Source organism: Xiphophorus hellerii, chromosome 3, assembly GCF_003331165.1.
Source record: "Xiphophorus hellerii strain 12219 chromosome 3, Xiphophorus_hellerii-4.1, whole genome shotgun sequence".
Classification (NCBI taxonomy): domain Eukaryota; kingdom Metazoa; phylum Chordata; class Actinopteri; order Cyprinodontiformes; family Poeciliidae; genus Xiphophorus; species Xiphophorus hellerii.
In genome coordinates, this window is record NC_045674.1 from 13,437,902 (window position 1) to 13,465,470 (window position 27,569).

Genomic DNA, 27,569 nt, shown 5'->3' on the forward strand with positions numbered 1-27,569 from the left:
GGTTTGTAAATAAAAAAGGGGCAATGTTTAGAGAAAAACTTTGAAAACACATTGAGACAACTATAAAAACAATTCCCACAAATGATGTTGGAAGTATTTATGTAGGCGTCTCTCTTTCGTTGGAGGGTTGCTCCTCTTGGGCTAATGAGACAGGCGGCCATTATAAAAGCCACAAAGACGCACACAGATCCCTCCTAACTCTGCCCTGCTTTGTGGTCCACACGCAGGCACATAACATCTTAATCTCACAGCTACATCAGAGGGCAGCAGGAAATGTGTTACTCTGACTATGTGTTTGTGTGTGTCAGGGGGAGAAGGACTGTGGACAGCTGGCTGGGCCTGTATCTGATACACCAAGAACATTATCAGCGGGCGTTGGCGGGCAAAGCGAGAGGTTCCTACATCCCAGTTTGCAGCATGGAGAGGCCTGAGCGCAGCAAAATAGTGCGCAGCCAGTTATACTATACCGGAGAGGACAGGCTGTACACAGGCAACAACACGCACAAACACGGCAACAAGGAGGATCGGATACAGTGGAGCACGCACTGGAGCAGCCGGGGTGCATGTTCCCCTAGAGGCTTTGAATTCACCGGGTGGAAACTACATTCTCCAGTTAAACCGACACATTTTTACAGAGAAAAAACAAAACAAACTTTTAAAATCAAAGTTTTTTTTTTTATTGTAATGAACATTTGGCAGTCTTTGGTCGTGAAAACATCTCCTCAGCCGCCCTTTAACACAGTGTGGTACAATAAAGTCTGACCGTCAAACTCTTCACTAAACTTTTCACACCAGCTTCTCTCTTTATATTATATCTCCACTATATCAGTATAAAAAGAATATCTCTGCTCCACAGCGGAGTAATCTTTAGGAGCATGGTCGTGTCCAGATAGTTACAAACTAATACCGTTTCAGATACATACTTTTCCCACAAAACAACACTGACGCAACTGAACATACTTCACCCCATCGAGGCTTCTCTGGGGGCTTTTAATTGTCACACAGGCTTTGGAGATATTCCTCTGTGTGTGGAGGCCAACTACTATAAAACCTCCACCATGGTCATGAGTTTATCAAACAGAAAATCCTCACATGGCACAGGCTGCTGGAAGGAAACTCCTTCATGTTTGTGGAAGACATCGTTTATCCTGACTGTATCAGTTACAGTAATTTTACAAAATATACACTATAGTGCCCTGCAAAAGTATCAATACCTCTTAAACCCTTAAATCTTTTTACATTTTGTCACATCATCACTGCAAACATCCGTTTATTTCACCTGAGTTTTGTGCAAAGCGACGCTTGATTGCAAAGTGGGAGATATAATTTCCAAAATTACAATGAAACACAACAGGCAGACCACTGATTAATTTGTGGAGACGTTTGAAGCAGGGTTAGTTTATAAAACAGTAAGGAATATAAAAATAGGTTTGACTAAGTGCAGACATCATCATTATGGTGAAATATGGTGGTGGTAGTATCATGCTGTGGGAATGTTGCTCCTCTGCAGGGACAGAGAAGCTGAAGCTAAACACAAAGCAGAATAAAAAAAAACAAGAGACAGTCGTGGAAGCTCACCTTAAACCCTAAACATAACGCCAGAGCTACATTAAAACAATTTAGATTAAAGCATATTTAGATGACAAAGTTCATACCTGGATCTAATTAAGTGTCTGCGACAGGAAGTGAGGGTTTACTAATGCTCTCAGGCGTTTATTTGTAAAACATTTTCTTTCCACTTCCCAATTTTGCTCTACTTTGTGTTGTTGTTTTCATTTAAAATCCCAATAAAATTCACTGGTTACAATGTGAGAAAATATGAAAACATTTAAGGGTATGAATAATATTGCAAGATACTATAAAAATAAAGGTCAGGAATTATACTGTAGATGAATAAATAAGAGAGTAGCACCAAAATCCAGCCCATCACCATGTAGTAGGCAGGAGAAGTTTAAAAATGATAAGTGAATAAAGACATAAAATAAACATTTATAAAGCTGCATTCTTCCAACTCAGCATTTAGAGCTAAACGAAAAGAATAAATGACTGAAAGACTTCCTTCTGAAGATGCCCTTTGAGTGGATAAAAACATAACCTCTTTAACCTGTTTCTTTTTAAACCTCTTTTGATTTATATTTGTCTGCAAAACCACAGGGTGAGAATATTATTGATCTATAACAGGCGATGGAATGAAATGATTTGTCTCTGTGGTGCTGCCCTCTGCCTGTCGCTAAACTAAAAACAAATTGTCTCCACAACTTATAACAAACATGAACAAATAAAAAGCGTGGGTTAAAAAATTCATATAAAAGCAATTCCATACAAAACAAAGCCACAAAAATATATCTTTGTACAAAATACAGATTTTAAGAAGAGACTTAATGAACTTCGGAGTTTTACAATTAAACCCAACTGGCATAAACACAAATATTTTGCTTCTTATTTCAGAGTTGATGTGGAACAACATAACGAAGGTGTGAATGTGTGTTCTGGTTTGAGCAGAAGTGGATGTGAAGTTGTAACGGGGGGAACGTCAGGTAATAACCGGCAGTTCTGTTGAGCTTTTACGGAAAGGCTTCAACGCAAGGAATGATCTGCGTGTGTGTTTAAAGTGCGTTTCTGCATATCAATACTGGTGCTGGTACTTGGGGAAAAGGTAGAGATCTTTGCAGAGTGAGCTGGTGAACTCGGACATCTCTTTGCAGCGATGGTGGGCGGTGCCTGGGGCGTAACCTTCCCTCTCCTTGATACGTGCATTTACCTGGACAGAGAAATAAAACAGGCTCCATGAGCATTTTATGAGGAAACAACAGTATGAGTTTATATAAAAATGCATCTTTCACCTGCACCAGCATGTCTGAAAGATGTGTGTCTCTGGCATGAAGGCGGAGTGCTGTGTTCAGTTCCTGGATAAACCAGGACCCTCGCTTGGTGTTTCGCATTGCTGCTGTGCCTTAAGTTGAAAGACATCAAACAACAGAGGTTTACTACACAAATAAAAGTCACAAGAATGAATATTATGGAAAATGTGATCTGGTGCTTTTAACTAAAATCATCAGCAGCAGAAGTTAAAACCAAATCAAAAAATATATACACATTTTTTCCCACTGTGTAGACTTAAGTCAGACAGAAAGAGACGAGTTCTGAGTCCGAGAGATTAACTTGTTTTATTTTGAAATGTGCAAACTGAACCCAGAATAAAAGCCATAGACCTTATGAAGAAGTTTCCTGAAGCTGGGAAGACAGTGTTATTATCCAGAGTGAAATGTGTCCTGCACTGACATGGGCTGAAAGGGAAGCCATTACTCCAAACGAAACATAAAAAAGTCAAATTGCAGTTTTCAAATGCACACAGGGACAACGATCTTCAACTTTGGACATGACTGGTGGTCTGATGAAACTAGAGAGGATTCGTTTGGCCATAATGACCATCATTTGGAAAACAGGGACAGTTGTACCACCCTAATTGTGAAACATGCAGGTGGCAGCTTCATATTGTGGGGCTGTTTTGCTGCAGGAGGAACTGGTCCTCTTCTAAAAGTAGATGGAATAAAGAGGAAACAGCATTATGTGGAAATATTGAAGAAACATCAGCCAGGAAGACAAAGCTCAGGTGAAGATTGGTCTTCAAGATGGACAATAACAAAATGAATATCCTTAAGCCAAAGTGGCTTAAGAATAAGAAAATCTATGTTTTGGCATGGCCATCACAAAGTCCTGACCTCAGCCTGATGGGGAAAATGAAAATGTGTGAGGCTACAAATCTCACCCAGTTCCACCAGTTCTGTCAGGAGAACAGGTCAAAACGGCAGCAAACTACTGCTGGAAGCTTGTGGAAAGAAACCCAAAACGTTTGACCCAAGTCATTCAGTTCAAAAGCAATGCTACCAAAAACAGAAGAAATACATGCAAACATCTTATTGTTAAGACATTTCTGACATATTCTCTTTCTCATAATTCTGGCATTTAGAATTTGATGTACCATAACCTGTTATTAAAAAGGTAACTTTACACCCATTTAGGATTTTATTCTGAAAAAACAAAACAAAAAAACACTCAAACACTGAAACGGCAAACCAAAGACAAAATTCAGTCACATAAAATCTCAATAAATAACAGTGAAGTTTGTGGTCGTAATTTGTCAAAATATAGAGAGACTTAAGGGATAACAATTATTTTTCAAGGTAGTGTAAATATTGACATTTCAGAACTAGTAAAAACAATTCAATTAATATATTTAGTTTCATATAGTTCTGTCCAGTTAAGGTTCAATGGTTTTAGTGTTTTTAGATTTTGAGGTTTTATTATTCACACAAACGTTCAATAATTAATATATAAAACGACAGAAACAGAACTCTGCTGCCCTAATTCGAATTCTTTATTTCACAAATTAAGAAGTCACTTTTTGACTTTTCCATGAATAAATGATATAAATGTAAGACAAACAAGATAAACTTACAAATTCTCTGACCTTTGAGAGACGCAAAGCCACAGATCATGTCTGAGCGCTGAGGTAGTTTAATCCTGGGCCTCCCCACGTCCCGCCTCTGTCTGGGGTCTGCATCCCCCTCTGCCTCCCTCCCTGCGTCCCGCTGCTCGCAGCTCGGTGAAGACGTTCTCCCTGGCCCGTCCAGCTGCTCAACTCCACAGTCCATCTCGTCTGAAACAGAACAGGCTCCAGTTAGTTGCTTTTAACATTGTGCGAGCTATAAAACTGAGGCACTTTCGAGGAGATGATGTTTCCATTATCAGACTTGTCTCGATCTGTCTGGTATGTAGCAACTCCAGCTACATATTGCATAAGGCTGACTGAACATGTTCTCCATTATTAAGATAAAATTAAGGCAGCAGAACTCGGCTGGAACAGGGATGTAACATGATGTAATGTCCATCACTGACACAAGAAACCACCTGCCTAGACAGGTGTAAAATCTCCATTATTCATGTTTCACATCATCCATGATCATATCAAGCCTTTTCAAGTTCACCCCGGCAGATAGGGAGGTCTTTTCCATTTTACCTGCATCTCAGGGGTGAAGAAATCTGTCAAAACACTATTTCCTCAAACAACTTATCTCTTCTGATCTAAACACCTTACTAAAACAAGCTGCTATCTTGGTTTTCACAGCTCTTTGAGGGGCTCTGGACTGCGCACTGTGATCACTACTGAGCCCTTGATGAAAAGAAAGTATTTTCTATTGATTTTCCATCTAGCAAGCTTCCTACTAATCTCACATTGCAGAGTCATGTCAATTGGTAATCGCCTTTCTAGGAGAAATGGTTTCCAAATTTCAAAACAGCAGCTGAAATGGGCCCAGTAGAGTTCCACTGCTGCAAAAGAGCAGAAATATTAACTCCTCTAGAAGAAATAAGATGTCCTCTATCCAAGATATGACAGCAATTACAGGGAAACGTCCTCAATGAGTTTACTGAAGAAGTATAATTCACTCTGAATCCATGTGGACCAGGAGAAACATTGGATTTAAGATTACACTGCAGCTAAATTGTTTCCATTTTCATTGCATTTATTGTCCTTTTTAGTGTTGAAAGAGATTGAGGCATCCAGTCAATTCATAGGTAAAATTACTGCTGTAATTTAATGTGTCACATTATATATATATATATATCATGATATTTAAAAATCTATTTTTAGTACAATAAATTGTTGAGCTCCTAAAAAAAATAAATCAGCTGCTGTTGTAATTTGATTATTTTCAGCCCGAAAGGCCCCAACTATAAGAAATCTGATCAATTTCCAATCAGTAATAAAGTAAGAATCTCTCTTATCCAGGAAATATTTGATAAGATAAATCTAAGCCAGTTTGTTTATTAAAACAAACTCGCTTCTGTTTTGGTAAGAAGTCTGCAACTGGTGTAACAAGACCATAAAAATAAAAAAATTATTAAAATGTAAAATTTTCTTTGTTTCTTAAGCAGCAAAATGCTGTTTATTTTTACAGCAGCCGCTATGAGCGTGGCATCATCTCCTACTATAAATAATTAATGAACGTTTGTAGTAGCAAAGATAGTAAATAAATTTGTTTAACCCCTATTCTTATATCTTCTATTATTACAGACAAAAATCCTAATGGCAGATCCAAGCTTTACAGAAAACTGGAGATCAGAAACTGCGACAAATCTGTGATGCTTGTATTTTAGTTCCACTCTATAATGCAGTAGAAACCCACTAAATAAATGTTGCATTTATTTAGTTCACAGTTAAACCAAATAGGGTTTTGTGGCACATTTTGACACAATCTACATCTGGAGCTTTGCAGCAGAAAGATGGCTGATAGAACACCAAACACTGATTATTTCATCAGCCAGAAAGGAGAAAGTAGATCATATCTGGACATGTGGAGAAGAGACTGTTATATGACTAATTAATGTCTTTCTAACCATAAGCTGCTTTAAATTATGTCTAAATGTCCAAGAAATTACAAACTAAATCTCAACATATTACCTGAACTATCATATCTTACCTCCTCTGCAGGCCTGAATGAAAAACATCTTTGGCTTGTTTTGAAGCAGAGGACAGTGTGCGTTGTCAAAGGCCTCAAACACCCAGTCCAGCTGAACACAGACAAGTGATAAACATTAAATGCTACAAAAAAAAACAAACAACAACACAATTTTATCATCTTAAATTCATTTTTAAAATAACTAAACAAATTTACCTGGATAAGTTGTCCATCTGTGCCATAAATTGCTCCTTCCACTCCGTGGGAGAGCAAACACACCACACAGCTGTCCACTGTCCTGTGTTCGGACCGCCTGCAGAAGTTCTCAATGCACGTCCTCATGCCCTGCTCAAATTTAAGAGACAAGTAGTTGAAACACTCATGTAAAACAAGAGTAAGTTATTTCTACTTCTTTTAGAAACTGTCTTAAAAAATTTAGACAGTTTCTCAGGACGCATTTAAATATTAAATCGTATGTTTGCTTTGTCAAGCGTGTTCTTTCCACCAGATGGAAAACAGTTAAACTATGATAAGCAAACAAATGTTGCTCTAGATGATCTTCCCTGTACCAGTTGCTTAAAAAAAGGTCCTTAACAAGCTCAATAAGCAGATTTCGGAAACCTATTTGATGTCACAAAGCTCCGCAGATTTACGTTTCCTGTTCAAGTTTATCATGTGAAAAGATGACTTCTCATCTGCTAAATTTGGAGTGATTTGGAATTGTACCTGAGCAGTGAGGTCTCTGTGGACACTGACGTGGTAATCCAGCTCTGTGAAAACCTTCCTGAGAACTTCATCGTCCACTTCACCTCCTTTTCTTGGGTCAAGACCAGGAGCAGAGCAGGAGTCAAAGCTCACGTTACTGATGACTAAGCCAAAGCCTCGCGGTGAGGAGTTCATTCTGTAGGACTGCAGCAGGGAACAAAAATCTTTTAATATGACAGAATAATATAAGACATATTACAAGTAAAAACAGGAGGATTAATGCAAGTTTCAAAGCCACTATATAGTCCTATTCAGTTCTTCTTCTACTGATAATTGAATTTGCATCAGTCTAGCCACAGTTCAGATGCATTGCAAGTCGGAAACAATTCTCCACTTCAGTCATTATTATTTAAATTCATTTGAATACCTGACTTTTAACTTACTTACAAGCTTAATCAAATTAAACACAACTTTATTAACTTAAATTTGTGTTTTATGTCTCTGGAATGTGACTTGTGTATTGAGCTGAAATTTAGCAACATAAATTTGTGTTTTTTGTCCCTGTATCTTGTGTATTTTTACACATAAATCACTTCATTTTAATCCTTTTCTAAAGTAAAGAGAAGCCAACTATTTAAATGATTTTATTCAATCCAAAACTCCTTTACACACAATGTTGGTGCGTGTAGTAACAAGAACATTCATTTCCAATACATTAGTGTTGCCCCTCCTTCTTCAAATCAAACAAAATCGGTGTCAAATGTTTATGCAGTAAATTTTTTTATTTGTGTCACTATCATTTTAAAAGGTACTAATGGATGTTTCCAGAGGTCATCAAAGGTCAATCCACACTCTAACCGCAAACTCATTTACATGAAACTAAATTGGTGTCAATCAACTCTGTGTAGCACTGTTTTTTTGTGTAGCATTTTTTTTGTTTGAGTCTATTATTTTAGACATTTTAATAAAAAGGTTTCCAGAGGTTATCAGCGGTCAACCAGATCCCAAACATTAAGAATCAAACAAAATTGGTACCAATTAATTTTGATATATTTACAAGCTGCTAAAATTTTTGTTTGTGCCGCTTTTGCTGGCAAGATGTTAAGGATTTACATTGGTGAAAGGTCAACCCACCCTGCTTCACACAACCCACTCAAACAAAATTGGTGCTACATTTGTGATGGTTTGTGCTGCTAAATAAAAGCACAAATCTAGCACAGTTGACTGGTATCAGTTTCGTTAAATTTTTGTAAGTGTTAGGAGCTGGTTGACCTTTTAATGACCTCTTGAAACTTATTAGCTGGACAAACAAAACGTGTTGCAGCACAAACCAAAAATGACTTTCCCTTATTTGGAGACCATAAACAAAACCATGAAATAGTATTACTACTGTTGATCTGCTGAGTTGGGTTGTTGGTAATGTACCTGCTTGCAGTGAGACAGATAAAAGTCAGGGCCGCACGGGAGAACAGGAGTGTTGATGGGACTGTCGGCGTCGAGGCTGAACTCCATGGACTCTGCTTCAGACAATCAAAAACAGAAACCTCTGCTCGTCACTGGTTTTTCTGCTCATTAAAATCTCTCAAGCAGCTGCAAGTGTTTTTACAACTAAAATCATACAGCATTGTTGTGAATGAGTCACTATTAGGGTGGGGTGTCTTTAGGTACAGAAAGTAGCAGCAGCAAGGTAGAGGAACCAGACTTTCACACCTCACACATACAGAAAAATACTAGAAGCCTTAAACAAACAAGACTTATTTCAGCAAGTAGTTCCTAAATGCATTCTTGTTTAAGTATTTAACATTTTCCTTTAAATAAAACAACAGATAAGGCCTTTTGTTAGGACACCACCTTCTTGTCTCCCTGGAAACAAACACTGACAACAACACTGGGTTCAGCATAACCTAATTTACTTTGAATGCAGACGGGACACGCTGCGATAAATACTCACCGTGTGTCCTTGCTCTCTTTGCAGCATATTCCTCCTGAGTTGCAAATGGGAGAGAAGTCCTCAAAGTCCTCTGGAATTAAAAAGTTAAATTAACGTTAAATGTTGGCAGCTTAAATGGCGAATATATAATCCTACTCAAGATGTCAGAGTCTCTCCTGGAAGCTGTTGGACAAACTCTGCCCGACTCTGTACATGAGAACTAACAGGTGGAATTTATAACTCCCACATTTCCCTGACTATAATTTCTTCTTGCCTTTTTCCTTCTTTTGTCCCTGTTTTCCTCTCTGACTGGGCTGATCTCTCCAGACGACTCTGAGGATGCTCCGCATCTATCAGAGGGCCTGGCTGAGAGTGACGAGGTGCTGCTCACCTCACTGCTTTCCTCTTTGTCTAATAAAGATGACTGAAACAGACCACTTTACTAAAACTTAGCATTCTTTGGAATTTCTATACATTTTAAGCTGCTATAGAAAGAACTTACAAAGGCTTGTCTTTATAGGAAACACCAAAGGTCTGCAGTTGTGGTGTTTATGGATTTCATGCCCTCTGCTCACCTCTCCGTAATTTCGTGTCTTCTCCGGTCGTCGTGACTTTTCTTCTGGCACTTTCTCAGCCTGAATACACTGCAAGCATAAAACAACATAAATACTATGCAAAGATGAATGCTTCAGCTGATGTACATTAAGGTTCCAGCTCACATCCACGTGTGTCTCTCTGCTGCTCCTCTCGGGGGATTGTGCTATCAAGTCATAGAGGTGCTGCTGCTCAGTCTCCTTCAGAGCCGAGCAGAAGCTCTGGAAGGCTTCAGGTCCTCGTTTTGGTAGGAGAATTAACAAACGCCAGCTACGTTTCTGAGATGTTTGCTCTGCCTTGGATTAAAGAGGTAAGAAGGCGAGATTAGTATTCACAAATTCACTTCTTTAGCTCTCTGTTATTTGATCCGATTATATTTTTGACATGCAAGCGTGCGTCGTAACATAGTAACCAACAGTAATTGCAATCCAAACTTTATCCCTCAAAGTTTGGGAGTCAAAATGTAATTATTTTAAAGCTGTGGTCCTGGCTTTTATCATGTGAATCAGAAATAATGTAAAGTATTTATTACTTGTTTAGATACAATTATTGGAGCCTGAGAATTGAATCAGATAAACATAATAGTTGTGTAGTTGTAGGATGCAAAGAAAAAAAGCTGTGTTTTGCAGGATACTTGGTACTAACCATGCATCAATCTGTACCCAAAAAGGGGACCCCATATCAGGCAGCAGTTCTAACAGACCAACACAAAGGCTCATAAAAAAACCTTCAAACTGTAACGCTGGTTTCAATGTGCCAGCAGGCTGATTATTGACTGTTTAATTTGTTGCAAAATATCTGTGCTCACACACCATGATGGTTTCTGCCATGTTCTCGGTAAGGATCCCATCAGCTTGCAGTGATTGGATGAGCAGCTCATCCACGACGAGCTGTTTGCACAGAACAGCAGAGTTTCTCTGGAGAGCCTTTTTGTCCCGCTCCAGCATGCCGCACTCCAACATTTTCCTGCAACACACCACACGAAGGGGGAGCAACCTTTGACTTTTCCAGTTCAAACAGTCACTTTTGCGACTGCTGCCACAAAATACAATTGTCGAAAAAGATTTTTAAAAAGTTTTAAAAAATGTTCTAGCATGTTTGAATCTTGTTTGATACTTCCAAACATCAATTACCATGTAAAGATCTGGGGAAACTGATACAAAACCAACTAAAAGCCCATTAACCTTCTTCAGAAAAAAGCTATGCAAGTTATAAATGCATCAGATTATTGCCGTCCAACCAACAAAATTTAAATTTCATGACTTAGTAAAGCTCAGAACTGCATTGACACTGTACCTAGTTCATGATAAACTCTTAGGTTGGATAGAAGTCGTTTGAAATTAAAGAATGAGTATGAATTTAGAAAGGTTTATCTAAAAAACTAAAAAATAATAATTGTTTAGTTAAATAATTAACTAAACAATTGTACTTCACTTAATTGTACTTAATACAATTAAGTATTGTATTAAGTACAATTGTAAATAATTGTACTTCACTTAGAGGGATTCATCTGTTGTTGTGAGGAGTTAAAACGGTGATTTTTTTTACTATTTACATTAAAATATACATCTAAAACAACAGAAAAAATAAGGTAATGTTTGATTATCATAGTTTATTTTCCTTTATGATTTTGTCAGACAATTCGTTGGTGATCTTCTTTACACATATATACAGTGAAGTTATTTTGATTTTATTTTTTGTTATTGATTCATCTCTAGGAGAAAAAACTGTATTTTGTAATGCCCAACTAACATATATTAAGCACATACTGTACCTTTAAGCTGAAAACCTTACTTTTAAAAGCCTTTCGTACCTTTTTGTTGTGTTATTCTGTGCAGATATCGCATGGCAATACACAGAGGGATTACCAAAACCACGTTTTCTTATTGCCTTTACAATTAAAAACATGTTATTTGGCTTTGAGCCACAATTGAAGGGTCAAAGCGCTCGGAAGCCTCAGATTGCAGCTCCTTGCACTAAGCTAACAGGACATCCATGAGAATCCATCCACACTTCCGCTGACAAACTGCTTCTTGTTTCTACTTGTACATAAACTATACATTCCCTCTTGTGGTGCTAGTTTTCTAACTGTATCACGCAGGTTGCCATATGTATGAAACCAGTTTTTTCTCATGTAATGACACATAAATTACACTAGTAATGTAAAAAAAAAAAAAAAAAAGCACTTCAATCTCGTAAAAATTAATACCATATAAATGGTTGGTTTGTTTTAACGCTTCCGATACAATACGGTACAATTAGAACGCATGTAATCAAAAATTACATTTCAACAAGTGTTGACATTGCTGCTAACCTGAGCGATAGAGGCTGTTACCGATGCTAGCTGGCTAACTAGCTAACTTCCGACTTTTTGCTGCGTTTAATTCTCTTTAAAACCTTTCAATCGAAACCAGGAACTTACCGTTCCTTTGTTTATGCAACAAAATGTCAAACAGTCCGGCAGAAACAACAGAGACGTTTCACACCTCATGCAAATTAACCACACACATTAACATCTTCTTTCTCACTCCACCGACTAACTTCCGCGGGGTGACAGGCTGCAAAAACAGAGAAGGTGGGGAATATTTAGCGATTCTGACCAATTACAGAGCAAGAAATTCTGAGTGACGTTTTCAGTAGCCAATGATAAGCCGTCTCCCCCCCCTGCTGTAAAACTACAGTAATGAGGGCAACTTTGAATTTGAATCGTAAACAAATAGCCAATTGAGAGGGACTACTTCGTGATACACTTACAAGAGGGAAAAGCTCTGCATAAGTTGCTTTCGCTTAATTTTTTTTGGTGAAGTGGAAGGTTTTTTTTTGGGGGGGGGGGCAGGGGTCATTTTATTTAGTACATTTATTGAACAGAAAACCCCGCTGAGATCATTTCTTTCGCATGGGAAAAATTGTCAAAGTGGCAGTCACACCAACCTTTTGAATAAATTGCTTGAGTAGAATCTGTCTCACAAGATGAAGTAGGTTCAAAGATCTACACAGGTAGCACATTTAATTCCTAAAAAGATTCAAGAACAGTTGAGAAACAAAATCACTGACATATATCAGTTTGGAAAAGGCTACAAAAGGTCAGGGCTCCAGCAAACCACAGAAAGAAATGGAGAACATGGGAAAACAGTGGCGAGCTCTCCCAATTACTCAGAGTGCATCAAAGAGTCACCTAGGAGGTCACAAAATAACCAAGGAAAGATTCTTGCGCAACAGAAAACAAACCACAGGATTTGTTTTCTGTGGTCGAGTCGGTAAGCTAATGCTTACCGACTCGACTTAAACAGTAAGCATTAGACATTATGCTGTTTATCGTTTAAAACAAGCACATGAAGAACGGGCCAAAATTAATCCAGATAAAATTAAGAAAATTAAGTGTGACAAAAAAAGGCAAAGTCAGAAAACAAAATCTGTAACCTGTTTTTCCGCTAGGCTCCCAACTAATATGTGTTAATCTGTCACATAAAATCCTACTTAAACACAATGACGTTTGTGGTGGCAACATTACAAATTGTGAAAAGATTTAAGGAATTTGAATAATGTACAAGAGACTGATTATCGGATTATTGGAGCCAAATCTGTCAAACATAAATTGTATCCATTTTATTACTGCTGAAGTTTTACTATTAACTTGCACAAACAATAATTTACAGTCATGTCCCTCCTTTAAGGCTATTAGAATAGTCCCACCTCCTTTATCTACATCTTCCTTTCTTTCAGTTTCTTTCCCTCCCTTTCCTTTCTGATGTTCCCCTGCAGTCTCCACCTCTCCCTCCCCTGCTGTCTACCTCCTCACCCTCGCTGTGTGCGCTGTCAATAATTGATGATTCTCACTGACTCAAAGGGTAACGGATCCGGGAGGGAAAGAAAAAAAAAAGTGTCACTCATTTCTTTATTTCCAGCTCTATCTTTAAGCAGAGTCCATCTGCGATAAACCACCACATTTGGGTTTCTGTGGGATCAGTGGCGTAAAGAGGCTGCATGACTGAGGCAGCTTGAGCGAGGCTGCACGTGTGACCATGAGCGGGTTAACGCTGCCTGTTTGTCTGACAACAGGACGGAGGGAGGAAAGGGAGGCTTAAATGAGTGAGTGGCAGGGGGGAGCAGAAACAGGAGGAGGAGAGACAGAATGATAGAGTGAATTAATTCAACCTTAGGCAGCCCTGATTGACTCGGTTCCAAGCTGGCATGTAGAAACATTCATGGTGACACCAAAGCCATGGAGAGAGAAAAGAGGAATGACATGTCCTTCTCTAGAAAGAGAAGTTTCACTTTTGGGGCATATGGCGGGTGAGTATAGACTCATGTTTGGACTTTGTTCTCAAAAAGTCAGTCAAATTGCTTTTAATTTAAAATGATTTATTTTATTTTTTTTGAAAAAGTAAATTAACCAACTAAGTTTCTTGTTAAAGTGTGGACAGATTCACCTGTGGGGATGAGACAAGGTGAGGCATTTTTTCTCCTTTACCAGCAGCATTTTAACTTCATTGTGTCCTGGATGAGCTGGAGTAGAGGTTGACAAATTGTGCACACTTGTTGAGTAAATCAACCTGTTGCTGCAGACCTGAGTCTGTGGAGGACAACATTCTGGAGGCTCTGGACTCTCCAACCACTGCTGGCAACAAGCCTATTCTTTCTACCAGCAACAACCAAAGGGTGATTTCCCTATAATGTTCTCCCTTTACTTCTGGTAAAACATGTGTAAGAATTTCATTTGTGCATGCAGGAGAAGTCATAGTTATGTGTTTTTAATGCATTAATCATGTTCCTGTTCCCCCTCCATGTTCCTCCTTCCCTTTCTCTTTGAATGCATGTGTGTGCAGGACGCAGAACTGTTTGAAATCATTGCAAAGCTGCAGGTGAGTTTCAGTGTGATTGATCTTATACAGTGAGTGTGTATCGGCTGATGTCTGAACAGAGGAGCTTTATCATCGGTGCTCTTGTCCATCAGGGCAGCAGGATCGATGAGCAGCGATGTGAATTCCCACTTCCTCTGAAGGTAAGTCGTCATGACAGTAGAGAATAACTCAGCTGACTCCCTCTGCATGGCGGTACGTGCGTGTTGATACTAGTGTTTCATAATCACTATAATATGTTTACCCCATAACACTAATTTTCCACCTTATCCAGAGCTTCTTTTGTGTGTGTTTTAGTCTCAGCTTTTGAACATAGGTGAAGATCTGCCTCTCATTCTTCCCTCCAAACTGGGAGGCTACTGGATCGACCCGCCGCTGGAAAAGCTCAGAGATGTGAGTCCCTCCTCCCACCATGGCTTTGATCCGGAGAGCTACGACATCATGGAGAGGGATGGAGAGGCCAAAATCTACCATGAGTTTTTCCGTTCTCGAGTGAGTAAGGCCTCGCTTTAAGGCCAAACTTTAATACGGTACAGTTGGAAGAATGATTTTCATGTTTAACGACCTTTTCCCCTCCCAACAGTATCACCATTCATTCATCGCCATGGATCCATCACTGGGGCCTCTGGTTCTCTCTGTATGTTTGGAGGAGGAAGAGAACAAACTACGTGTGATTCTAAGGTCAATTTTAGTCTATTGAAAAGTTTGATGTGTTTATAAAGGTTATTTTATCTGTTATGCATGTATTGCGTTGTGCATTATTGTCTTGTTGATGACACATTTTAGCCAGGCTTTAGCTTTCTGACAGAGGGTTTCACATTTGAGGTTTCTTTGTTGTCATTGTGGCATCTACAACAAAATTTAAATGTTGTACATTTTCAATAATTTGAAAGCCTGCCCCAGTACTTTTGGTAATATATGATTTACTCTGATCTTGTTTAGTGTGAAGATGTTAAGTTATTTTTTAAAAATGTCTATTTGTGGTGTTAAATATGAGCAACTCTACACAAAAACATTTACTGTATAAAAACTAATGTTGTTTTTTTCTCTTACCCAGGATGAAAGAGTGCTCCCTGCATGGCACTTTCTCTTTGTCCCTTTTTACCAACATGCCGTCTGCTGTAGAGTTAGCAAAGGTACAGTGAATTAAAAATAAGCAATTAAGAACAAAAGAGTTTTATTATTTACAGTACAAAACGTTTATTAAAGTAGTAGCATGCATTACAAATAAAAGTTCTCATCTTATCTTAGGCATTATATTTGTACCGTTAGCTTTCCTTAGTCATAGAAATTAATCAAGCTCTGTGTCAAGGTTCATTTATAAAGGTTATTTTTTCTGTTATGTAACAGATGCATAACAGTTACATGGTTGATATTCAGTGTGTCAATATTCACACTGTATATCAACCTTCAGTGTGAAGATTGGTATTCATCCTTCAAACTGAAGGTTGAATATCAATATGCCAAATAATTACTCTCAAAAGAAGTCAAAATGAGGCTTAGAATAGCAGAAACGGTAAATTTTTAAATTATTTACATTTATATTCTTTACAGAGGCTGTCTGATAAAGTGACGGTTTCCAAGTTTGACGTGGTCAGCTACCTCAAGGTAATCCTCCGGTTTGATCACACGTAGTAATATGACAGATGATATTAATATGACCTGTTGGTAATAATAACAAAGGCCGACTTCAGAGACACCTCATTTTATAAATGTACTTTTCCAAGTGAAACTTAGAAATCGTTTCTGTCTAAAGAGATAGGCAGCTTGACTTTGACCTCCTTCATCCTTCAGGCTCCAGACCTAATAGCAGCATTTGATGAGCACAGAGTGTCTTCTAATTTCAAGTTTGGTGTTTTGTATCAAAAGGAAGGGCAGGTAATGTTACCTTAAAAAAAACCCCCAAACAAACAAGAGAAAGCAGAAACAGCTAAAATATGACACAATATCACATCTCCTTCCTTTCACATACCTGCTTTGTGTCTCTGTAGTTCACAGAAGAGGACATACTGAGTAACAACAAGGAGAGTGAGAAGTTCAGGGAGTTCCTGTCAGTCCTGGGAGGCACAATTCAGCTGCAGGGATTCACAGGGTAAAGTTCATTTGAAAACAATTTAAAACATGATTTTATGCATTTCCATTAGGTAAGCATTGTATGTAGTCCATCAGTAAAACTGTAGAAGAAATGCTGTCCACACTCTTTTTAGTCTGAGAAACTAAAAAATCTCTCCTGAGACTGTAGATTTGTAATGTGTACACACATTGCACAATCAAGTTTCCTATCAGATTCCTATGAGGTGTGAGTCAATGCTGCATTTCTTGCTAAACAGAGGAAATGTTTAAATGTTAGTCTTATTATTAAGGTCTGATTCACTAAATTCATCACCAAAAAGAATATGGGTGTCTAAACTTTAGCCATAAAGAGCAAAGTCATCTGGATCTGTGTTTTCAGGTTAAGTTAGAAACATCTTTGAATTGTGGTTGGGGGTAAAACAAAATAATTTACAGAATAATTCAATTTCAACAGTAAAAATCATACATTATTGAATGTCTTATGTTTTCCATGCTGTGGAGTCTGCAGCATGGATGTGCCTTCACAATCTTCTCAAGCTTGTGGATGTCTATTTCACTTGTGTGTCTTCGCTTACCATAGTTTTCGCTTCCACTCAACTTATAATTGTTCACTTGGATACATCACTCTCTGAACAACAATCTTCCGAAGGAATGCTTTTAGCTTTTGTCATCTTTCAAGGCTGCATGTCATCCAGATGATTTTACAGATCATAAAAAACATTTGTCTTAAAATCAATTTTCCTATTTTTTAAGAAGCTGAACTTAAAGATTATAATTTGGCACAACCACTTATTTTTAAACATACCACCTTGAATTGATATGAGTTTCCCTTTTTAAATTGAACCATTGAAATGGATGAACTTGTTTTAATTCTTTGGATGCAACTACACAGTAGTTGGAGTCTGCACCCAGCCTTTAGCACTTAGATTTTGTTATTAATTACGACTAAATCACAAAAATAATTAGTCACAAAACTGTAGTTTTGAAAACATAATTTTGGTCTTACAGTGTGATTTATTTGTCTTTTTTAGCTTCAGAGGAGGACTGGATGTGTGTCACGGCCAGACAGGAAATGAAGCAGTCTTCACTTCCTTTAATGGCAGAGAAATCATGTTTCATGTTGCAACCAAGCTGCCTTACACAGAGGCTGACCCTCAGCAGGTCTTACCTCACGTCTTTTTGGTCCAAATTATCTCCAGACAATTTAACTGGAAGACAAAAAGTTTCCAGAGCCGAGACTGAAGATATTTCCTCTTTTTCTCTCTTTCTTAGTTACAGAGAAAAAGACACATTGGTAATGACATTGTAGCGTTGGTGTACCAGGAGGGACAGACCCCTTTTTTGTGTGATGTCATCAAGTCTCACTTCCTGCACTGCTTCGTGGTGGTGCGGAGGGTTCAGAAGGAGGAGAAGGAGGGCGGAGCTGCCTACCAGGTGAGCGTGAACCAGTTTCAGCTTAATTATTTATCCACATAATGTGATCAACATTTTGGACAGTGAGGTCTAATATGGTCCTTTTTATCCTTGTTTCCTACAGTTTTGTCTATAGTTAAAAAATGCTATTAAGTTTGGCCCATTTTGGCACTTTATAACCAACTTCAGAGTTTTTATTGAGATTTAACTTGATGGATCAACACAAAGTAGTGCGCAATTGTGGAGTGAATGGAAAACGAAGCATATGCCTGGATCACGTGAACATGTTGTTACTCTGACAGCCGTAAATAAAATACAGTACAAAAAAATTGCTCCTAGTCAGTAAACGGAGTTTATCTGTGTAATTTTACCACATGCCAAACACCAAACACAGAGGGAATCCAACACAGTCTGAACAAAACATTAAACATGCTAATGGCAACATCATTAGGGGATTGGAGTATTTGGAGTTAAAGTAAGAAAAATTGTGGAATATCAAATACAATCCCTGTAAAGTACATTAAATTTTGTGGTTTTAATGTAACAAAATGTGGAAACATTTTTAAGAGGTGAACATTAATTCTTTCAAAGGGGTTCCCAGAAGAGGTTTCAGAGTTCACCAATGACTTGTGGAAGAATTGTGGCCTTAACTTTCCACAGCTTCTCCATTTTCTCTGGTATTTTTTTTCATGTTTCTTCTTCCCAATAATGCATAGCGTTCAATGTCTGTATCCAATGAAAAGGGGACGTAAACAATGTTTGAAGACAGAAGGGAAGTTTAACCTTGGTTGATGGTATCATTAGAGAAAGTGATATTTTTTCTAGTCACTATAGATGAAAATGAATATTTTTATGCTGTTCAGAGTATTTCAATGATCTAATGATGATTTAAATGAAGGATCTTGAAGATTTAAATGCTGTCCTGTGGTGTATTTCCCAGGTGTCTGTTACAGCCAGAGAAGACGTTCCTCCTTTTGGTCCCGTCATCCCAGATCCTCCACTTTTTACAGATGTAAGACGCTTCATTTTCACTGTTTTATTTTATTATTTAGGGTTTTTGTTTCTTGAAGTTAGGCGTTTCAGGCACAGATGTGCACACTGGCTGGCTAATCATCTGCTGGATTAGACTTTCCTCTTATTTGTGAAGTGGTCTTGGTCAATAGTTCTCAACAGTTTAACGTTTTTCTTTGGGTGTTGGCTGCTTTTCACCTCATTTGGAGTTCAGCAGTCCAACGTGGGATGGAAAAAGAAACAAAAAGTTTTGTTTAATTCAAACTTTTCTTTGAACAAAAGAAAAGTTTGTATAAAGGCAAACCTTTTGTTCTAAAACTTTTCTATTTTGTCATAATCTTTTTTTAAATAAGTAGAGACATTATAAAATCTTTGCACACTTTGGATTAGATTGAAGTAGTTTCAGGATTCAGTAAAAAACAGATTACTTATATCGTAAAAATGTTGAATCAATATTTGAATCAACTACCTCTACTCACTCAGATATTAAAATGTCCGTAAGCCCATAACATCAACACATATATTATAATTTAGCAGAGAAACATTTGTGAATTGAATATTTAAGCTTTACTGTACTGACAGTTTGTCACAAGGATCAGATTTGTTGCCATTTCTCAGTTGATTTCTAAGTTCTGTGTTAAGTTTTTCCTAAAGATCTTTCTTTATCTTAAAGTTATTACATTCAGACAATGTTGATGACTGTTTTAGGCCTGACACCTGTTAATTTTCCTTCCTCTTGTTCACTTTTCTCATTTTATAAGTACTGCACTACAAGCTCTAATGGACTGCTACAGGTACTGGACAAAAAGAAAAGAGAAATCAGCCAAATATCAAAGAAATATGTTTATCAAAACCACGGTACATGATTAGAAGTAAGTTAGAAAAGAAAATAAAGATATAAGAGGTGGTTTAAAGTTTTTGTTTATGGTCTCAATTTCACTGTCAGTCTGTTAAGGCTTAACTTTATTGGATCTTTTCTGCATATGATTTATGCAACTGTGTCACAATGATAAATTGTTCTCCCTTTCTTTTGTTTAAGCATTCACAGCTGAGGGAATTTCTGCTCACCAAGCTCATCAATGCAGAGATCGCCTGCTATAAGGCAGAACAGTTCAGCAGACTGGAGGTAGCATGAGAAAAAAAGTGTTTTCATTAGTACTCTTTAATGACACCCAGACCTGTTCTGTAATTTGTTTTCCTCTTATAAAAATTTAATAAAAATTTTCTGGCGCCTGCTCCTCTCATGTTAAGCTGCGTACACGCTCGTCACTCCTGGAGAGCTTGTATAATGAACTCTTCAGCCGTTCCCGATGCATGATGGGAGATCCATCAGTCGCTGCAGCCCCACCTTCTGAGAGCACAAGAGGCCCACCTGAAGGAAGTGGAGGTTTTATTGAAAATTTTAAGGTGAATACTGGCACTGCAAAGAAACTAATCACATAATTTACTAAGAAGAACAGTTCTGGACTTTTAAAGTGAGGTTCTGTTCAAAGGTTATTAACAATATCCTATCAGAAGTAGACACTTTGGGTTTTTTTATAAATAAAAAACTGCTTGTCTGACAGAAACCAAGACTTCCATAATCCTAAGTAACTCCATGGCAGATTATTTTGCATTGAGCAGAATATAATACAAAAGTCACTGAATATTCAAATAGGAAATGGAGGCTGGAGGCACCATGTGTGATTGTCCTGTGTGAAACATGGGCCAGACATGCAAAACATTTCCAGTGAGAGTAACTTTCAAACTTATGAAGTAAATGTCAGTAAAAAGCAAAAGCAGTATACTGATTTAATGCTATTTTATTGATTTTCACATTGCTTAATAAAAAAAATTCTGAGACACTTTCTGCAGGCAAGAGAAAAAATTATTTGTGAACAAACTATTACTGTAGCCAAAGTAACAAAAACGTTTCAGGAAACATTTTGTGTAAAATAGGAGGTTATTTTTGGATTAATCTGAAGGTCCTGAGCTTATTTTGAAGGGGTCTGGAGGAAAAACATTTTTTGGAGGTAAAAGGTTCAATCTCATACTTCCATGTTCACCACAGCAGTAAATCTCACTTAAAATGCTTCTGCACAGGAGGATTAGGATGCACTACCTCCTACTTCCATTTCACATGTATACAATCATCGCTTTTAAAATAACAGCTGACACAGACAAATGTGACAACAGTTTAAAGGTTCATAAAATATCAAATATGTTTAAGAAGGTAAAAGTCCACTTTGGTTTTCGCCCCATGGGGGAACTTAATCTGTTTTTATACTAAGTGAGTTATGTTCTGCAGTTAAAATATTAACTGCAAATATTCGTTTACCAAAAACCTCATCTCAAAAGCCCTGAACTACCTGTAAATATTTGATCATTTTCTTCTCCAAAATCATTGTTTCATTAGCGAGCCATCAGAGTGCGAAGCCATTCATTTGAGACTCTGGGTGTTCCCAGGAAGAACACTGGAAATTCATCACAAAAGCCAAAGGTAACAATATTTTTAGAGCATTTAATTACACTGAATGATTATCATTTTTAATAGAAAAAGATTGAAGCGTTTTCTTCCTTTTGCAGGTGGACAAAGATGCAGAGAAGTAAGCCAAAACAGTCAGAGAGGTTTTCTGACATTGTGCCCTGAGATGAAAATATGAAACTGCTTCTTTTTTTCAGTGACAGCTCTGGAACAGCTGAACTCAAAGATCAAGCAAGTCCTCAAGAGGAGACATAAAGAAAACCTTTAATTGGAGATTCTAGATCCACATAACAATTTAGACTAGCTTTTTACCTTTGTCATACCTGTGAATTACCTGTTTGTAAAGAGAATTTAAAAGTAGATTTTGTAGAAAATATATTTATTATACAATCATAGGGACATTTTAGATTAATGAGAACATTTAAAATGTAAATTATTGAGAACGCCACAAAAAAGATTACGGTTATTTTAACAGCTAACATTTAGTTTGACTTTGGTGATTCATTTATATTAATACAATAGAGACTAATTAATTAATAACATAGAGCTTTAGAGATTGACCTGAAAGTACAAATAAAACTGTCCATTAATCTGGAGAAGTTGTCACTTTAGTTATTTATGATGCCCATATTACACTACTTTAAAGATTACATTTAGTATCAACATATGAACAAATGTAAATCAGAAATGACTCATAAAGCATGTTTTGAATGAAGCAAAAACTTGTGAGTTTGGGTGTTTTTGTTTGGCATGCAGAGCAGAATAAAGGTTTAGAGCTGTTTGAGTTTTACATTAAATAAAGTGACAATGGCTACAAATGCTGAAGATTTTTGGATATTTCAACTTGCTCCAAACTAACTGATAATTTTGCTTGTAATGTTGTCTTTTTGTGTGTAACATTAGTATGTAGCATTTCAGCAAATAAGCATTTACAAATTATCACAAAAGAAAATCCTAGCTTTTTAAAAAAAAGGGATTTTTGCCAGTAGGTGGCAGTCCTTGCTCATAATAAAGAAAGTGAGAGGGAAAGAAAGAATCAAGTTTGATTGACTAAATATATTAAGAGAAGGATGGACCTATATCAGGTGAGTGTACACTAGTGCCTCTATAAAATTAAAGCATTAACACAGTAACAAGGAAGTAAGTCTTTACCATTTGGAATGATGTCTAGCAAAAAAAGTCAGGAAAGAGTAAACTATAAAAGCACAGAAAAAAAATCTATACATCTAACAGTTTTGTACAAGAGATGAGGCTATTATAGTGGCACATTGAGATCCCTGCTAAATATGCTTAAAATAGCCTGCAATGACTTAAATTTCTCACTGTAGCATAAACTCACACTCAACACATTTGGAAAAATACAGTCTTTAATTTGAGAATATTTATTTAGTATAAAGATCCATATCTGTTCTGTTTATTCTTTTTTATTATTTTATATACCATCTACTGGTAGAGTTCTGTATAGGAAATAAACGAACATTAACATCTCTGAACTACACACACACACACACACACACACACACATATATATATATATATATATAGATATATATATATATATATCTATATATATATTTCCTGTGCAGCACTCTACCAGTAGATGGCAGGATCGCAAAGTAACGTTGTTGGCCAGCCATTAAGAACCAGAAAAAGAGAGATGCTACTTTAGAGTAGTAGGGGTTTTTTTCTGATGGTTGGACTGGGGCTAATTGTTGAGCCAGTTTGAGTAACCAGTTGCAGCGCTGTGGCTAATTGCTAACGGACTTGCGCTGTGTTTGTTTATCATTTTTCTGCCGAACTACAAACGCCATGCTAGGTTGCTCTGCGTCAGGTTAGTTCAACTTTGACTCACTTGGAGATTCGCCAAGGTTGCTTGAGAGAGCAGCACAAGAACTTTAACCTGCACAGAGTAAGTTAGTGTAAATCTAAACGTAAGGGTTAGCATTTGCAAAGGTAAAGACCTGAAGATGACCTCAAAGAAAGTGGTGGAGCTGTTCTATGATGTGGTCTCACCTTACTCCTGGCTCGGGTTTGAGGTTTGTGTCTTCCTCCTCACTCGTCCTGCAGGTCCAGTCCGTATTTTGGGGTGTTTAAAACTATGCCTTGTATTCCCAGGTCATCTGTCGCTACAGAAACGTGTGGAACATCGAGCTGAAGTTTCGTCCTGCGTTTCTCGGAGGCATCATGCATGGAGCAGGTCAGTGAGCATGAAAGACCTTGAAAGTGTAAATTAAAGGCCATGTGCATGTTTATATCCTCGTGGAATGGACTGGAAAATAATCTGTGTCTTTTATGACAGGAAACAAGCCTCCTGGGTTAGTTCCCAACAAATTTTCCTACATGACTAAAGATCTTCACCGCGCGTCCAAGTACTTTGACGTCCCTTTACACCCACCTACTGACCCATTTGAGGTCATGTTCAAAAAAGGTAAACACTATCAGCATGGGTACTCTGTTGGGCTCTGATCAGACAGGTAGCTACTGAGGTACTTACATTTAGTCAGTCTCTTAAATGTTATAGTTTCTAATTAAATAAGTAGGACTTAGTAAGTTACAGTAGCACAGACAGGTCAGCAAAGTGCAAAAGCCACAAGGCAGCAACAAAAAGCTTGAAATATTATTTCCTAGAAATGATTGCATCCCAGCATTCCTTTAAGATTGCAATTATTCACACATAATACTGCAGTGATGACTGCCGTTCGATATATTGTGCAGCATTATGTCATATTTCAGGTCAAGATTATTACTTCTGCACTCAAATGTCCAGAATGTGAAGAACCTGGTTTCCAGGTTTGGAAAAGGAAAGAAAAAATGGAAACATTTACATTTTCAGACTTTTATTATTTTCATTGTATGTTCAAATGCCATTTTTACACATGTAAAAATATAAATAACTCATGAAACATAAACCAAAGTAACCAAGAGGGGTAACTTAAGGCAACTTTAATTCTGTCTATCATTATCTAAATGCAGTGTCCTATTTTAATACCTTTGATCATTGTGGGGGAAAAGAAATGCAGCACTGGATCACTCAAGCTTTATGTAGTCCAATGGTGAGGATGAAATGGTTCTATGTGCGACAGAAGTCCTGCAAACTAAAAGGATAAGGAGTGGGTCCTCCAGTATGAGGACCCCTAAATGTTTGTGGATATAAGAGAGTTTGAAACCAACATTTCTTACTCAGCATTGGGATGTTGACAAAGACCTTCGAAGCAATAAAAATGGAGGAGTGTCTGATTCGTATCTAAACCCTGTCCAAGTTCCATTAGAGTAAAAATACAATCACGTGAATGTATCTGTTGCTGCAAAATAAAGTCAGTATTTCTTTCCCAGGTTGTACAAAAAATTAAAATAAGTTATTTTCTAAAATTAGCAATTAGCATTAGCAATGTGAGGAGATGCAGTAAAACCAATTTCAAGAGCTAAATGATGATAAAATAAAGACCAGAAAACTCAACTTGATTTAATTGCTAGCTGTTATTTAAACAGTGCAGTAAAAACAATCTGTGATTTATCAGGAATTTTTTGACAAATAACACCGAATATTTCTTTTCTTTTTAGGAACTTTGTCTGCGATGCGGTTTGTGACAGCAGTGCAGCATATGGAGCAAGGTGGAGACAAGCAGGTGGAGCAGGTTTCCAGGGAGCTGTGGAGGAGGATCTGGAGTGAGGACAAAGACGCCACTAAACCTGAATCCTTCTCTGAGGTTGTTGCTTAAAAACACACGCATTGGTCCCATTTCTGATTAGATTTTGAGTTGCATTCATTTCTATCTGTTGTGTTTTTTTTCTTTCCCCCAGGCAGCCAAAAAAGCAGGACTGAGTGACAGTGAGATTGAAAAAGCGCTAAAGTTGTGCACCTCGCAGGAGATCAAAGATAAGCTTAAACACTCAACAGAGGAGGCACTCAAGTATGGGGTTGGTGGTGCTTTTGCTTTCGTTGTACTTTGAAGAGAAATGAGTTTATTTTAAAGAAACAATACTTGTGATTTTTTTTTCCCCAGGCATTTGGTTTCCCAATGCTGATTTGTCATATTGATGGAAAACCCGAGATGTTTTTTGGATCTGACAGATTTGAGCTCATGGCCAACTGCATTGGTGAGAAACAGAAAATACTGTAGATATGTCAAATCATCATTGACTTGAATGTAGGAATTTTGGATTTGAATTATTTATTTGAATCATTTTTAGGGTGGAATGATAACATAACTTCAGCGCGTTTTTTTTAAATCAAACCTATAATTGCGTATTCAAGTTGGAGATGTTTGTGTGCAAAATTCTACATATAAAATCAGACATACAGACACACACCCCACTAATGTTTGCTTAAATGCCCCTGAGCAACTTTCCCCTAACATTCAACAACAAACGTCTGGCATAATCCTAGTTGAGTATTTCTCATCAGAAATGGTGGAGCTCCTTTAAATTGTTTGGTTTCCAATCATGGATTCAACTTTTAGGCATAAATTTCACATTGAAATTAATTTTTTGCAAAGCTAATTTATTTTTTGCAAAGCTCGTTATGCTAAATATGTATGGATTATGTTTAAAATACAGGATTGAGCCTGGAAACCAACCAATTTAAACAAACTCTGCTTTTTTTGTGCAGAACAGTTTTAAAATATACTAAAACTGATGTTTGTAGTCGAGATAAAATTTGCTAAGTCAGATATATACATATATTAAAGGGAGTGTATATAGTTGAGCCTGTGTGTTTAATTTTGGCCCACAATGCCAAAAGGAATTCCAATATTTGCACATAACTCTTGTTCATAAAATCCCTGTAATTGTTTGTGGTGTAATCATTTCAGGAGAATGGAGGGTTTAAAGCGGCTAATAAACACACAAAATTATGATGGCCAGGATGACTGTAACTATTTAGAAAAAAATATGAGGCATAAGGTACCTTTACTTACACAGTATGACTTAATGTGCCATAGGACATTAACTGAACTTTAACATTGCACTCATTTAAAAAAAATGCAGATTCCGGATGAATTTGCGATTCACTAAAATCTTGGGATTTTGTATGATTAGGTGTTTCCATACTCCAGCTGTTTAGAGTCTGAAAAGATGGTCTCATTTGTTTCTGATTTTGCATATATCTACAGAATCAGATACATGCATTGTATTCTAAAAGGTAATTTGTTTTTGTTTGTTGCAGGAGAGAAGTGGTTGGGACCTAACCCAGACAGCTCTGCCTCCAAGCTTTGAGATCAGAGCTCATTTAACTCACTATTCCAGCCAACACAGATTTTCTAAGCTGTGCCTTCTGAAATTAATCTGTTTAATTTAATTTAGTCTACATAATTTTTGTTTGAGCCAGAAAATCAAAAATACAATTTTTCTGAAAATAATGTTCCTTGCAGCAGCTTTCACTACATTTAGGTGCTAACAGGTTATGTTTATTGTTAGCCCTGCTGTTGATGTGGCTCTGTGACTTATGTTGCAGTCTGTCCATTGGTTTGATTCAGAGGGATGGGATTAATGGAGTCAAATAAATGAATGGCTTTTTGTCAAAGACCAGAACAAAGCTGATGTTTGTGTTTCTAATAAATAAATAAATCTTTAATAAACCCTTTCTTGATCTGATGAAAGTCTGTGAACCTTTAAGATTTTAGAAAATACTCTCCCTAAATCTGAACACAGTTATTTCCCCATTACAGTCATTATGGTAGATTACCGGTACATTAATTAAAAAGATGGACAGAGCGAAATTAACCGTACAAGTAAAAGTACATGTGATAAAGTAGAAGAGTAAATATAGCATAAGAGCACAGAAACATCAAGGATTTAATCTCTGCGACTTTTAACGTTTCAATCTTTCTCTTCAAATTTTGTATTATAAGTGGTTGAACTAAAAATTCAGCGAAGAAAATATCAGATGTTATCTATTCTACTAATCTAATATGAAGAGTGAGTAATGCAGAAAATAATCCACACAAGTGATTTTATCTAAAAAAAATATATATATGAAAAGAGTAAAAAAGACTGTTATTAAAATTTTTGATTCACTGGTAATTTTTCTTGCAAGAACAACAGGTACCTTTATTTTAAAG

The 27,569-nt window shown here is 37.2% G+C and overlaps 3 protein-coding genes across 8 annotated transcripts; 2 read left to right on the forward strand and 1 right to left on the reverse strand.

The window, feature by feature from the left end:
* Positions 1-653: 653 nt before the first annotated feature.
* On the reverse strand, positions 654-12,264 carry casp2 (caspase 2, apoptosis-related cysteine peptidase). 5 transcript variants are annotated; one of them, XM_032555939.1, is made up of 12 exons: positions 12,113-12,264; positions 10,503-10,656; positions 9,816-9,986; positions 9,672-9,740; positions 9,118-9,187; positions 8,592-8,683; positions 7,188-7,370; positions 6,678-6,806; positions 6,483-6,573; positions 4,460-4,660; positions 2,844-2,953; positions 654-2,761 (listed from the first exon to the last, which is right to left on the reverse strand). In XM_032555939.1, exons 2-12 carry the CDS (start codon positions 10,650-10,652, stop codon positions 2,627-2,629), a joined length of 1,401 nt encoding a protein of 466 aa, XP_032411830.1. In that variant the 5' UTR covers positions 10,653-10,656; positions 12,113-12,264; the 3' UTR covers positions 654-2,626. The 5 variants fall into 5 exon arrangements, with proteins under 5 accessions (XP_032411830.1, XP_032411812.1, XP_032411847.1 ...); XM_032555921.1 differs by having other exon boundaries at positions 8,592-8,686; XM_032555956.1 differs by having other exon boundaries at positions 4,472-4,660; positions 12,113-12,263.
* A 1,176-nt stretch (positions 12,265-13,440) lies between these two features.
* Positions 13,441-22,329, forward strand: rap1gapl (RAP1 GTPase activating protein-like). The gene is made up of 19 exons (XM_032554691.1): positions 13,441-13,983; positions 14,106-14,138; positions 14,256-14,349; positions 14,517-14,552; positions 14,645-14,692; positions 14,847-15,041; positions 15,133-15,230; positions 15,607-15,685; positions 16,104-16,157; positions 16,344-16,427; positions 16,541-16,641; positions 17,654-17,783; positions 17,895-18,056; positions 18,976-19,047; positions 20,086-20,172; positions 20,298-20,453; positions 21,442-21,525; positions 21,612-21,631; positions 21,708-22,329. Exons 1-19 carry the CDS (start codon positions 13,913-13,915, stop codon positions 21,763-21,765), a joined length of 1,662 nt encoding a protein of 553 aa, XP_032410582.1. The 5' UTR covers positions 13,441-13,912; the 3' UTR covers positions 21,766-22,329.
* Positions 22,330-23,137: 808 nt separating this feature from the next.
* On the forward strand, positions 23,138-27,099 carry LOC116717859 (glutathione S-transferase kappa 1). 2 transcript variants are annotated; one of them, XR_004338824.1, is made up of 7 exons: positions 23,138-23,546; positions 23,626-23,707; positions 23,810-23,938; positions 25,072-25,217; positions 25,312-25,421; positions 25,515-25,608; positions 26,675-27,099. XR_004338824.1 is itself a non-coding variant. In XM_032559501.1 (7 exons), the coding sequence occupies exons 1-7, from the start codon at positions 23,478-23,480 to the stop codon at positions 26,722-26,724; spliced, it is 687 nt and encodes a 228-aa protein (XP_032415392.1). In that variant the 5' UTR covers positions 23,139-23,477; the 3' UTR covers positions 26,725-27,099. The 2 variants fall into 2 exon arrangements, 1 of the variants encoding a protein (XP_032415392.1); XM_032559501.1 differs by having other exon boundaries at positions 23,139-23,546; positions 25,312-25,428.
* The last annotated feature ends 470 nt before the right edge of the window (positions 27,100-27,569 follow it).

Bases quoted from the DNA above. Each gene is read 5' to 3' on its own strand.
- casp2 (XM_032555921.1), bottom strand. From the start codon at position 10,652: ATGTTGGAGTGCGGCATGCTGGAGCGGGACAAAAAGGCTCTCCAGAGA. The intron at 9,188-9,671 runs GTGAGCAGAGGG...TTTTAATTCCAG, and splicing joins AGACACGAAATTACGGAGAG to AGGACTTTGAGGACTTCTCT. The intron at 6,574-6,677 runs GTAAATTTGTTT...GTCTGTGTTCAG, and splicing joins CAGATGGACAACTTATCCAG to CTGGACTGGGTGTTTGAGGC.
- rap1gapl (XM_032554691.1), top strand. From the start codon at position 13,913: ATGGAGAGAGAAAAGAGGAATGACATGTCCTTCTCTAGAAAGAGAAGT. The intron at 16,642-17,653 runs GTAAAGTTCATT...TGTCTTTTTTAG, and splicing joins CAGCTGCAGGGATTCACAGG to CTTCAGAGGAGGACTGGATG. The intron at 17,784-17,894 runs GTCTTACCTCAC...TCTCTTTCTTAG, and splicing joins CAGAGGCTGACCCTCAGCAG to TTACAGAGAAAAAGACACAT.
- LOC116717859 (XM_032559501.1), top strand. From the start codon at position 23,478: ATGACCTCAAAGAAAGTGGTGGAGCTGTTCTATGATGTGGTCTCACCT. The intron at 23,939-25,071 runs GTAAACACTATC...TTTTCTTTTTAG, and splicing joins TGAGGTCATGTTCAAAAAAG to GAACTTTGTCTGCGATGCGG. The intron at 25,218-25,311 runs GTTGTTGCTTAA...TCTTTCCCCCAG, and splicing joins AACCTGAATCCTTCTCTGAG to GCAGCCAAAAAAGCAGGACT.